Source organism: Henckelia pumila, chromosome 4 (assembly GCF_033568475.1).
Source record: "Henckelia pumila isolate YLH828 chromosome 4, ASM3356847v2, whole genome shotgun sequence".
In the NCBI taxonomy this organism is placed as follows: domain Eukaryota; kingdom Viridiplantae; phylum Streptophyta; class Magnoliopsida; order Lamiales; family Gesneriaceae; genus Henckelia; species Henckelia pumila.
The window spans coordinates 223,799,847-223,814,041 of record NC_133123.1 but is presented as its reverse complement, the minus strand read 5'-3'; the positions used below and the strand labels follow the sequence as shown (position 1 = coordinate 223,814,041).

General features: G+C 36.9%; 1 protein-coding gene across 1 annotated transcript; it reads right to left on the bottom strand.

Annotated features, from left to right (window-relative positions):
* Positions 1-12,667: 12,667 nt before the first annotated feature.
* Positions 12,668-13,566, bottom strand: LOC140862813 (uncharacterized). The gene is made up of 3 exons (XM_073265857.1): positions 13,552-13,566; positions 13,268-13,432; positions 12,668-13,096 (listed from the first exon to the last, which is right to left on the bottom strand). Exons 1-3 carry the CDS (start codon positions 13,564-13,566, stop codon positions 12,668-12,670), a joined length of 609 nt encoding a protein of 202 aa, XP_073121958.1.
* Positions 13,567-14,195: the final 629 nt, after the last annotated feature.

Below are 14,195 nucleotides of genomic sequence, written 5' to 3'. Positions count from 1 at the left end.
ATTTCCAGCAGGTAAAGGCCGAAAGAAAGAAACCAGGTGGGTTATTGCATAGCTTACCTATTCCAGAATGGAAGTGGGATCATATTTCTATGGATTTCGTAACGAAGCTACTGCGTTCATCCAGAGGTTGTGATGCTGTTTGGGTAGTTATCGATAGATTGACGAAATTAGCCTGTTTTATTCCATATAGAATGACATACAGACACGATCAGATGGCAGAGATTTATGTCAGAGAAGTGGTAAGATTACATGGTGTGCCTAAATCTATCGTTTCAGATCGAGACCCTAGATTTACATCGCACTTTTGGCACAGCTTGCAGCAAGCTCTTGGTACTCGATTGCACTTGAGTATTGCGTATAATACTCAGACTGACGGACAGTCAGAGCGGACTATCCAGACACTCGAGGATATGCTTAGAGCTGTGGTGCTAGATTTTGGCACTAGTTGGCAAGATTCATTACCACTTGTGGAGTTCTCATACAATAACAGCTACCAGACTAGTATCGAGATGGCTCCATTTGAAGCATTGTACGGAAAGAAGTGCAGATCTCCTCTTTATTGGGATGATATCTAAGAGACACCTAATATTGGGCAAGATATGATTCGAGAGATGACCGAGAAAATAAGATTGATTCAGAAAAGAATGAAGACAGCACAAGATCGACAAGCCAAGTATGCAAATGTTCGACGCAGGCCTTTGTGTTTTGAACAGGGAGACCGAGTGTTCTTGAAGATTTCTCCATTAAGAGGCACTGTCAGATTTGGCAAGCATGGGAAGTTATCTCCAAGATTTATTGGTCCATATGAGATTCTCGAGAAGATAGGCAATCTTGCCTATAGACTTGCTCTTCCTCCAGCTCTTTCTGTGATACATGATGTCTTTCATGTTTCTATGCTGCGGAAATATAAGTCTGATCTTTCTCATGTACTTCAGTCAGACGAGGCTGAACTGGATGAGACATTGAGTTATTTTGATAAGCCTATTCAGATACTTGATTAGAAGGAGAAGCAACTCAGACACAAGACTATTTCTCTTGTGAAAGTTCGGTGGAGTCGTCATGGAGTTGAAGAAGCAACTTGGGAAGTCGAATCAGATATGAGACAGCGCTTTCCAGAGCTATTTCATTGATGTGAGTCTTCTTCAGTATTTCTGTTATTTATTTATCTTATATGCGTACAAATTGCATGCGATTTCGAGGACGAAATCATATCTTAGAGGGAGAGAATTGTAAGGCCCGAGATTATTTAATTTTAATTCGAAAATATTTAATTTGAGAATTTTTGGAGTTTAGATTTAAATTCTAATATTCTTAAATTATTTAAGATTGAAATTGAATTAAAAAGAATTTTCAAGGGCCAAATTGCAACTAGTGGAGAAATGAGGGGCCAAAGTGCAATTTTCTTACCTTGAGTGGGACACTTGTCTACACATGCATATGGACGTGTATTGTAAGTAATTTTGCATCAGAATTATCAAAGTTATCAGCCTAAGAACCGAGAGCTTCATTTCTTTGTTGAGATTTGATCTTCAAGACTTAATATCTCAAAATCCGTCCAGCCGAATTAAATTCCAGGCATAGTTCCGCGATCCTTGAAATACGAGCTTTGATTTGGTGTAAGTATCTTTATGATCCAGCATATTTCGAAATTGAGATGATACAGAACTCAGAATTTGATGTTAGATATGTGTTCTTGAGCTTCTATGTGTTGTATTATCGAAATCGGGTCAAAGATTGGATGTCGTTTGTATTTCTTATGAATTTTACAGCATGTAATTCAAAATGGTAGCTGCTGATATGTTGGTATGTTGATGTATATTTGCTGGTATATCATGTATATGAAGTTGGTTTGAATGATAGATTGGTTAGATTTCAGTTTCGGTTAACGATTTCGTACCGTTAAGCCGTCGGTTGGACAAATGATCAAGTTTGAGTCTAGATTGTTTGAGCTGGATATTGTTTGAGTTCTTGCTGATGTTCTTAGATATATTTGATGTATTTTCAGATTGAGAACAAGAAACCGATCGACAAAAGAGCAAGGTTGGTGACTTGTTAGCCTTGAAGATTGAGAAGAATATGAGCAGAATTTTGATTACGGTTTTGTTATGCGGCTAGATCAGATTTGAAGAGCCTTGAAACCAATCTTGAAAGGTATAAGAAAACCTTATAACAAGAGCTTTGTACATTCAAGAGACTTTTCTTGAATTCTCTTTCAAAATCACATACTATGTGCTTATATGTGTGTATTTGCATCTTTACTTGCTTGTTTGACTTAGCTTGTTATTAGTTGGCTTTTATTCTTATGCTTCTAGACTTTGATTCATTCATATTGAGCCAACAACCCTTTGAGATTTTAAATGGTAGATTTGCCAAAAGAATACGAACGTTTGGATATATATCAAGGAACTTAGGAGATAGATCGACTCCTATTGTTAGAAACTTGATATAGTATGCCAAAATCCGGGAAAAGAGCTCAACGCCACCCCGAAAGGGAGAGTAGGTGGGAGATTTGTTGTGTTCTTCTTCCCCGGGATCCCAAGAACCGATATTGAACTTGATAGCAGATTTTAAAAGCATGTATTGCAATAGAAAGGTTTAATGCTTGTTGAGATGTTTATATAATTATGATTTAAATGTTATGTTATGCATGATATTGTTGTTTTATACTGGGATTCAGTTCTCACCGGAGACATCCGGCTATTTCTATGTTTGTATATGTGCATGGGAATAGATAGGGCGAGCACAGGACAAAGAAGGTTGTAAGAAGAAAGAGGTGGAGTTAGATGTGGTGATCTCGGGTTTATGCAGTAGAGTTGATGTCAACCTTTGTATCTAGATCTTTTATATGTTATGTTATACACACTTACACGTAAAGACTTGTATGTTTGGCAAAAATAAGAACAATGTAAGATCTTGTGGGTTGTATGTCAAGTTCCATGTTTAGTTGCTTGGTTAGCTCATGGATTTGCATGTTTTCTTCTAGATTTTGATGTTGAATTCATGCTATATAAGTTATATGATGTTTGAGATTCAAAACAGGGACAAAACCTTCATTTTTCAGTTGTTTAGAAGTGAAATTCGAGGCCTAGGCGTGCCCGCCCAGCCTAGAGGGCGCCTTGGCCCGAGCCTTAGGCGCGCCCGCGCGTCAAGGTTTTCTAAAAAAAAAAAAAAATTCGATCTTTTTGCGACACGTTTTTGTGTCGCCAAATGTAAGGTTTTGCGTCGCCAAATGTCCTGTATTTCAAATTAACTATTTTTAGTTATTAATCACCTTATAAGATAAGATTAGCACCCGAGGTCCCCACACATACAAAAAAGACAATAGCCGGATAACTTCGGTAAGAATAAAATTTCTAGTAAAAGCAGCAAAACAGGCAATATCAAATAATATATCAAAAATGATATAACGACAACAAGACAAGTACTTTCAAATAGTATATCAACAACAACTCAATTCGAAATGCAATAAAATGCAATGCATGTCATTCAAGATTATCTAAATCGGATAATCAAAAGGAATTTCGTTTCATCGATTGGGATCCCGAGGCCAAGATATATCACCGCGATCTCACCGACTCTCCCGATCCAGGTGAATGCGGAATATCAAGCTCCTCTAGACTTTGGAGCACTATAGAGAGTTGGTTGGGTCATTGGAGTTACTCTCAACTACCAATGCCCCTCAACTATAATATCCAAATCGTCTAATTCGCTAGGAAATCAAATCATCCGGCTCAATATGAATGCATATGAAATTCGAAATGAATTCAAATAATTCAATTAATGCATATAATCAATCGAAAGAATAATTCATGCAATTATGTGATTTAGGGACTCGAGAATCAATATCAACTCGAGTATTCATCCCCTTTCGATTCCAAGTCTACTTTTACCAATTCTTAGATTTGATGTAGCTCCAATCTGGACAAGCTACAATTACAAGAATTTCCAATCAAATTTCATTCAATCATAATTCAACGATTAAGGTAAACTCGTTACCAATTCTCAATCAATTCTTCGACGATTCGGATTCTACGAACTCTGAACTCCACGATCTTCAACCACATCTGTACGGAGATGTAAAAGAATTCAATATCAATCAATCCAATTCAAATCGACTCAAAACTTAATCTAAGCTCCCCAAAATCCAAAAATCTCAAACCGACGGCACAACGGCTATATATTCGACTAACCGAAAATAAAAACATCAATATATCGATTCCAACAACTCATAACAACAACAATTCATCCAATTCAACTCAATCCCAATAAATCTCAAAACCCCTATGTTCGAATAATACTTCCGAAAATCATAACAAATCCGATCGTCGTTCTTTTTTCCGATCCGACTTCGAATATACGATCTATGCTAGCTCAAGAACAACATATCCGAAAATCATCAAATTCTAACGGCATCAAAAAATCGAAGTATATCCGATCGAATAAAGACTTACGTTACAACGTAGCTCTCGCAGCCTTGATCGCGAATATGTCTTCAGATTGAAATTCTATCGGACGGATCGAATATAAACTGAAATCAGAAAATCTTGAGGGGCGGCTATGGTGTTGATCGGCCAAGGGATAAGGAAGGAAGAAGGAGAAGATGAGTCACATGCCTCAACCTTCTATTTATAGCAAAGACCAAGTCAAATTTGGCAAATTGCACTTTGGTCCCTGAATTTCTCAAAAATTGCAATTCAGTCCCTGATCAAAAATCAATTCAACCCTCGGATCTCATAAACTCTGATTATCAAAATTAATCTCTTATAATCTCGGTTAAGCTAATTTTGGGACATTACAACCTACCACTTGGCAGGGCTGTGCGGGCCGGCCCACCCTTTAGGTGGGTTGGAAATTTGTCGACCCAACCCGCATATATAATAGAGCGGGCCGGGCCAACCTAATGGGCCCAACCCAATTTGACATCTCTACTCTCGGCCCCTATATAAAGGCGCAGATCGGATCGTCCGATCCCCTTCAAACCATCACCACCAAACCCATGTCCAATCTTCTAAAAAGCTGGCTGCCGACAGAGTTTGGACCGTCCGATCGCACACTTCGGATCGTCCGATCACTTATGACGTCACCTTGATGACCTCATTCCTTTGAAAACTGGACTTAGTTGAGTTTGGATCGTCCGATCTTGCATTTGAATCGTCTGATCCCTTTGCAGCTTCGGAACCCAACTGATCTTCTGAACCCCCCCCCCCCCCCCTCTTCGGATCCTTCGATCTAAGAGTTCGGATCATCCGATCTCCCTGATTACTTGAGACCCTTCCGCCATTTTCGAGTGTTCTGAATCTATTTTTCAACTTCATAAACCCATTTGGAGCTTTCATAATCATGTTTTATCCAATTAAACATAATTAGGCATTATTTTAGCTTAATTGGTTGCGGGCTACGACATGACCCCTCGATCCATCAGCACCAAAAATTTAGAGTTGGCTCCTACAGGTTCAAGAGGTGTCTGCCGTCATGTAGCACTTTGCCCCGCAGGTTCAAGAGATGGCTCCCATGCACGTAAAACTTTGCTTTGCATAACACTTATTCCCTTGAGTTCCTGCTTGTGACTGTCTCTGATAGCATTTTGTCATGCCTCGAGCCCATATCTGCGCCTACACGACTACAAAATGTGCTCATAAAGCAACTAATTTGTATTATTCCTCGCTTTTACAAAAAATTATTAATCCAAGTTGCTATGTTAGTCTATTTTAGCTCATTATAAACTAATTTTAAATCTTTCATTTTTTCGGGTATCACAGTTGAATCTCAACCACTCGGGTAAGGGAAATGAAGGTTAAACTACCTATTGGCATGGTAGATATATCCTTTAATGTACGAGGATGAGATAATGATTTGTGATGTTTGCAACAAAGAGGGACTAAATAGAAGAATTGTAAATTTGAAGGGAAATATGGATATGGGATTGATTTAAGAAACAAGGATGATGGCTTGAACCAAAGAAGATCAACGAGTATCACTTTGAATTGTATGAGGTCTCAGACTCGGGGTAGATCTAGAGCGAGAAAACATATCCCTCATATTCCATCTAGGTCAATTTTGAGACCAAGAAGTCATTTTAGGAAATATTTTGATGGTAAATTGAATAAAGATGGTAATGAGAAAGCCGAAAGAAATAAAATAATTGAAGAGACTAGTAATATTGAGCATGAAGTTAAGGATCTAAATGAGATGTGGGGGAAGAAAGTGATGCTTCTATAGTGCCGAGTAAAGAGGATGACAATAGTGGCTTCAACCCGTTGATAAATAAGAAGAACAATAAAAAGAATAAGAAAAAGAAAAAGGATTTCGTGGATACTATGAAGCCTAGTTGTTCGAAAGGTGAGAATCAAGAGGGGCTTGGGGGAATCGAGTTCAAGCGATACAGAGTTCTTGGCTAATTGGTGATCGTAAATTTGATAGTATTTTTTGTATTGAAAAGAAGTGAGGGAAACCCAAAATTTCCTCCGGTTATAAATGAAGATTGGATGTTGGAATATTAGAGGCTTTCTCAAGCCTTTAAAACATAAGAGCGTGTGTGCTCTTATGAGTTCCCACAAACTAGATATGTCTGGCATACTAGAGAAGAAATTTAATAACAACGCTTTGATTGACGTCGTGTACGGCTTCGGTTTCAAGGTATAAATGTATTGCATTATATTCTTGTTTGTACTAAAGATAGAGAAAGGTTTATGTTTATTGGAATCCTAATAACGCTGATGTAAGATTGATTGGCATGGGAGAGACAGTTTTTGCATGTGAGAGTGTTTTCTTTGAGGAGTTCAGAGATATATTATGTTTATTTTATTTATGGATTGAATAAGACCGTGGAGAGAAGAACCCTTTGAGAGGAATTAAATTGAATGGGGACACTTTTGATGTACCTTAGATTTTGTTGGGTGATTCTAATGATGTTTTTTATCCGAAGAAAATTTGGGTGGTATTCTGGTGAAAAATTATGAAATTTTTTGTGGAGTGTGTGCATCACCTTAAACTACTAGATTTTAGATACACGGGTATTTTTAACACTAGGTTTAACCCTAGTGTTCGTAAAAAAATGGATTGAATCGTGGTGAATCCAACTTGGGTTAATTCGAATTTGATTGCTTTTGTGGAGTTCTTGGTACCCGATTGTTTCTCAGATAAATCTTTTGGTATTGTGTCGTTCCTTGATAGTACTAGTGTTGCAAAATTTACGTTCGCAAGCGCACGATTGTCAAGTTTTAATATAGTGATAAATAGAGTGTCGATCCCACGAGGAAAAACGTGAAAATATTCAGTACTTGTAATTAAAATAGTCCTAATTTTATTTAGAAAATCAATAATTTAGAGATTTGCTGAAAAATAAAAATAAGTAATGGATTTATATAACACGCACACAATTTTCAAAGAAATATCAATCATATGAAAAATGGTCTAGAGGTTTAGATTTCACCTTGTTTCGACAACAATCACTCCTAATTAATTTATTTTCATGAATTTCTTTCAATTAATAATAAAAAACACTTAGATTATTCTAATTCTCTCTCTCGAGTTCTAAATAGAGTATATCAACTATAGTTTTTTTTTCCAAAAGCCGCCTATTGTGGCCGGGGGTTTGACAGACCCCTACCCGTTTATTAGATTAAAAAATAGGAAATACATGTGAGGAGGACTAAGCCAAGACCTTAAAAGAAATTACAAGAGCTCAATAATAAATCAAAAAAAAAAAACTAAACCTATATCCCTATTAAGAATCTAATTGTAGCGATCTATGTAAAACAATGTTCTTCCTAAGGCTCTATTAAAGTTATATACTCTTCCGAGTTATATAAACAATAAATAGTGTTAATTCTATCGGTTCTATTCAAAATCTCCTCTCTCGAGTGCCAGATTCCAAATAAATCTTACAATTCAATTATTGATCAAGAAATTGAAAAGACAATCAAATTTATAAAAACAATTAATCTAAGGGGATTTAATCCAATAAAATTAAGAATTCATAAAAGTGTCTACACAAGGTTCAATCTGACCTCTAGATTCTAAAAATTTAGTTCATAATAAAATTCTGATAAAACCAAAACATATTCAGAAAAATAAACATCAATTCAGAATTTAATAAATATAAAAGAAAGAAAACAAAGCCGATTATGCGATGCCGTGTCCGAAAAACGCAATCTTCAAACTCTGTTCTCGGGCTCTTCAATTATCCTTGCCCAGATTTCTCACGATCAAATTCTCTCTAATTGTATCTGATGTATTGCGGCCGCTTCCTTTTCAATTCTGAAGTTTCAGCCTCTTTTATTCCTTGCATGAAAAGCCCATTAAGCAGCCCAATAAAATCTAAACTTTCCTTCCGAGAATTTAAAAATTCCATCGCGCAGGTGCTCAATATCTCAAAAGCGGGCGTGCATATGTTTCGGACTCTTAATTTCTCAAGCTCGCAAGAACAAACGCTACTGCGATACAATCTATTCTTTAGCGCTCCACAATAGCGCTATAGTTTCTTTCCTTTCCTTTTCTTTCTTTCTTTTCTTTTCCTTTTCTTTTCTCCTTTTATTTCTAACCAATTTAAGAATTCCTTTCATGCACACAAACAAAAAAACGACGCATAAATCTGCTCGAAACAAAGAAATTAACAATTAAAATCATAAACATATTAAATGCATAAAATGCACTTATCAAATTCCCGCAAACTTAAATATTTGCGAGTCCCGAGCAAAACTTAATCAACACAAAAATTCCAAAAACTCATATCACCAAACCAACAACCAACATCAATAAGAATAGTCAAAAATATTATGGAGCAATGGCCTCAGCAATAATTTAAAAAATTCACATCCAATCCCATCCAACCTAATAACACTTGAAAATTTTAATCATAACTAGTTAACCGCATAAACTTACAATCTCCGCAACTCACATTTCAAAATACCCTTATCCGAATTTAATTCATACGTTAATAGATCATGAGGACTTTTCAAGGTAGCAAGGGATCAAATAAAAGTTACCATTCAATCAAATACACTCACAATCGGTTTAATGCAAAGAATAATAGTGTGTGCGTGTTTTGATTCGAAATTCATACTCATTAAAAGTGTATATCGACAGTCCATATGATAAATCCTCGCAAATATTTTCAATTAGTATATTGGGCAACTGTGACTCGGTCAATAGGACTTAATTGGCTTGTAATATAAAGTCTGGCTCACTGCTACAAATGAAGGAATAAGAATTCAAAAGAGGGAGTAAATTATGCTCTATCTCTAATTTCCACTCCTTTTCATTCAAACTTCACCTCTTCTTCACTCCATTTATTTTTCATATTTTTTTATTTTTCATCATATTTCTTTTTTTTAACAATTTTTTTTTGTTTTCACAACTTTTTCATTCACATTTTTTTTTTACTTTTTCAATCCCCTTTTCATCTCTTTTTTTTCACTACTACCTTTTTTCTTTTCAATTCTTCCATCACACCATTCCATATTCACAAATATAAACTAGGAGCATATAAAATTTTAACATTCAAATTACTCCCTTAAAGGTAGAAAATAGTGTTTAGGCTATTCATAGGTAGTAAATGTAGGACTTTGAAACGATGCCGAATGGGGGTTTGTCACACGTTTTCACGCATGCCATTAGTTTTTCAATTAGCTCAAAAAAGGTACTAGGGATATAATGCATCAATGGGTAGCTTGAAAGGCACAAAATATTTCCATAAAAATTGCCTAAATCATTCCTAATCACAGTTATGCTTGTATTTTGCCTTGAAGAGTGTTTGAACTAGTTCTAGAGAAGTCTCAATTCACAATTAAATCATACAAATTTCAACCAGTGCAAAAGAATAACAATCATAAAAAATAACGATGATTTTCAACAGAATTTCTCATCATGTACCTCAAGTACTCATATAATTTTGTGAAGGCTCGAATGAGCAACTAAGGATAATTCATTCAATAAAAACAAGCCCAAAATATCCAAACAATGCCTCAATCATCTCTATGTTTGTATGTTTCAAAATCAGATTCAAGCATTAATCACAGAATATATAGGAATTTGTTCATCTAATTGGTTTCATTTTCATCAGTTCAAAATTTGGTTAGATAGGTAGACTGTCATGGAAATCAGTTACTGAACAAAGTAGAGAAAAATTCAACATTGGCCATGCATTCCAATTATTTCTTGACTCAATTCAACTCAGCTTCCCATATACAACAAATTCAAAACTAGACTTATCAACTAAAAAAAAATTACAATAACTAAAACAATTCAAATCATAACACATCAAACAACATAATACTAAAGACCGTAATCCAAAGCAAGCAAGAACAACTACACATTAATTCACAAAATTTGAATATGACACCCCCCCCCCCCCAAACTTATTACAATCATTGTCCCTAATGATTAATCAATAAAAAGAGCAAAGGACAAATACCTCAGGTGCCGAGAATCAGGACTCGGCATCATCGTCATCATCTCCATGAAAAGAAGTTGTTGCATCAATAGTATCATCAAGCAACCACTGTGGAGGAGGTGGATAAGGCACAACTGTGGGAGGTTAATTTTGAGCGAGAGCTGTAGTGAATTCATGCATATATTCCATATGTGCTCGCATCATCTTCCATTGCTTTTTCATTGAGCAAGTATCGCCCGTGATTCCTAAGGTACAAAATGCTCAGCGGCGGGATGCGATGGTAATGACATAGGATCTTCCAAATGTGGAGGGGATGGCTCAAAGTGTGGTAGCAGCTCAGAGGGTTGCAGTGGTTCAGCTGACTATTGAGAAGTACTTGCCTCCTTCTTCTTATCTCGTCTCAGTGCACCAATTTTTTTTAAAAGAACCTCGTACCGGAAGAAGCTGCTCCGTATCATCCCACACAACACCGGCTAACCGGAAAAGTTTCGTAATCAAGGATGAGTGGGGTAGACTGATGGTCGATGATCCCCTAACAATATCAATAATAGAATCCTGAATCACACTACCAACATAAAAATATTTCCCCGTCACTATTCAATAAACAAGACTAGCCCTAGCCCTAGTCACATCTGATGTATGCCCAGATGGAAACATCCTGGCAGCCACAAACTCGCTAGTTATTTGGTTCTCGTCGAAGAAATATAGATGAAAATGTCACAGGTTCTTCCTTTGCATTTCTCTTCCATTCTGAACCATCATTACACAAAGTCTGAATTACAACATCATCTGGAAAGGGACCACTCTTGAATACCTGATATTCATCATCTTCAATGTCTGGAATGCCATAGAGAGTATTAATCGTGCTTCTGTCAAAAGACACCAATTTTCCTCAAACTCTAACTTTAAGATTCACATCTTTGATCATTAAATTGACGTAAAACTCAGGAATCAAAGATACAATATCATCTGGCGGACTCCTGACAAATGACTCCCAACCTCTTCTCCTGGCTTCAATTAATGCCAGAGCATCGTACTTTTTGAAGCTCATTCCCCTTTATTTTTGCATTCCTTTTTCCATCAAATCAGTGTAATATTCAGCTGCTGTTGATTTCCAAAAACGATTTTGATCGTACGAGGCAGCAGAAGTTGATGAAGAAAGATCTCCCTTCCCTTTGGTTTTCGGCGGCATTGTGGACCAACAATGCAATACAAATCAAATGCCTTAACGAAATTATCACAATCTTAACCACAAAGCACAGCAACGTTCATGCACAACTTATCCTAGACAATTCAACAAACACTTGGTGTGCACGAACTCAATGATATCCAAACTGACTAACATCAACTGTTCACAACACCACAAATCAAATAAATCAACTACTTCAAGTCACAAATTGAACACGACTTAAATATAGGAGAGAAAATTTGAGCTTTTTACCGCAAGTAGAAGAAATTCACAAACCCTTATAAATCCCCTTTTTGAGCGTGAATGAGGCAGAGGAATGAATTCTGAGAGGCTCGGCCTTGTGATAATATCAAATCCTAAAGATGTTATAATTTTGTGATTGAAGGATTTACAGAAGTGAGATCGTGCGTGAGACAAGGAGACAGAGGCTTTTGTTATGAAAAGTCGTGAACACGCCCAATTTAATCTGTAGAAAATGTATTGCGTGAAAAGTGTGCGCCATTCGGATGCGCGATTGCGCTATATTAGGCGCGGTTCTTAAGTGCGATAGCGCCAGGTGTAGCGCTATTCAGCAGTACTTTAGCGCAAGATTTTTGGCGCTGTTCGGAGGTGCGATTGCGCATAAGTGAGGAGCTCTTTTGTATCTGTGAATCGTAGAGGGGGCACGGGCGCCGAATAGTAGAGGAGTGACCGCGCTTAACTTTTGGGCTTAATAGCACAGACTAGAGCGGGCGCGCTACAAGACTTGCGCGGCCGCGCATTGGCTTCTGACAAAAGCTTCCCAAATGCTGAAAAAATTTAAATATTTGTAATATTAGTCCTCCAAAATTTCCAAAAATGAACTCAAAAATAAAAGATTAACTCATTAACAAAAATAGAAGACAAAAAATTTAAGCATAAATTAGATTAAAATAAAAAATAAAAATTAAATGAAAATAAAATAACACAAAAAATTTGGGTTGACTCCCAAAAAGCGTTTGGTTTAGAGTCGTCAGCTCGACTTTCACCGGTCTTAGACGGTTGTCGCTTTGGTTGGGGTCTTTCCCTTCTCTTTCACACGCCAAATATATTCCACAAACCGCCTGTTAAATTTCGCCTTTTTTATTTTTATTCTTTGGTAAACTTGGCTCTTTATCCTTTGGCGATTCAACCTCAATCACAGCTCTTTGACAGCCTTTCAGCTTCACAACCCGCTCAATCGCGCATAATTTCTCAATGGGTGGGTTAGGGTCCTTCATGAATATATTAAAAATCACTCTTTCGCCTTTCACACCCATCGACAAGTCACCCTTCTTCACCTCAATCTTGGCATCAGCGGTAGCCAAAAACGGTATTCCAAAAATCAATGGAGCACCATGATCCGCTTCCATGTCTAAGATCACAAAATCAGCCGGAAATTTGAATTTATCCACCTTGACTAGCACATCTTCAACAATACCCCGTGCATATGTGATGCTTCTATCCGCCAACTGCAATGTGATTGTGGTCGATTTCATCTCTCCCAACTCCAAGGCCTTGTAAATAGACAATGACATTAAATTAATACTGGACCCTAAATCACATAAAACACTACTAATAAGAGATCCACCAATAGAACAAGGAATAGTAAAACTCTCTGGATCTTTACGCTTTTGTGGCATCTTCTTTTGTAGCACGACACTACATTCTTCAGTTAAATTGACCACCTCGTTCTCTAGCACCCTCCTTTTCTTAGACATCACCTCTTTAATAAACTTTGCATAGTTCGACATTTTCTCCAAAGCATCAGCAAAAGGGATGTTGATATGAATCTTCTTGCAAATATCCAAGAATTTTGAGAACTTCTCGTCCAATGCCTTCTTCTTGAACCTCTGGGGATATGGAAGTGGAGGCTTGTACATCTGTTTATGCTTAGGTTCAATCTCCTTTTCCTCGACTTTCTTCTCTTCAACTGCAGCTTTTTCAATCCTATCAGATGTCTTGCTCTCACAGTTGCCTTCTTCATTACCTACTTGTTTCCCACTCCTTAAAGTGATAGCATTGCATTGCTCCTTCGAATTTGTAACGCCCCAAAAATTAGCCTAATCGAGATTATAAGATATTAAGATTGATAATCAGAGATTAAGGAATTTGAGGATTTAATTGTTATTCGATAAGGGACTGAATTGCAATTTTTGAGGAATTCAGGGACCAAAGTGAAAAAATGGGATTTGTTATAAAACACATGGCCTTTTAATCAGTTGACTAGTCTTCTCCATTCCTTTCTCCTTCTCCTCCACGCCGTGTCCTCCATGGAAGCAACCTCACGCCCATTTTGAGCTTTGTGATTTCAGTTTTTTCTCGATCCATCTGTTAGAAATTCAATCTGAAGACAGATTAGCGATCACGCCTATGAGAGCTCCGTTCTACTGTAAGTTTTTCTTCGATCTAGTATACTTCGATTTTGGGATGTTGTCAGAATTTGTTTAAATTTGGATATGTCGTTCTTGAGCTAGCATGTATCGTACAATTGAAGTCGGATCGGAAAAAGAATGTCGTTCGGATTTGTTATAATTTTTGGAAGTATATTCGAAAATTTGGGTTTCTAGATTTGTTGGAATTGTGTTGTTTTAGTTGGATTATTGATGTTGGGAG

Excerpts from the sequence above, each read along its gene's own strand:
- LOC140862813 (XM_073265857.1), bottom strand. Across the intron at positions 13,097-13,267 it reads GGAGGGTGCTAGAGAACGAG|GCCTTGGAGTTGGGAGAGAT; the intron begins GTGGTCAATTTA and ends TCTATTTACAAG.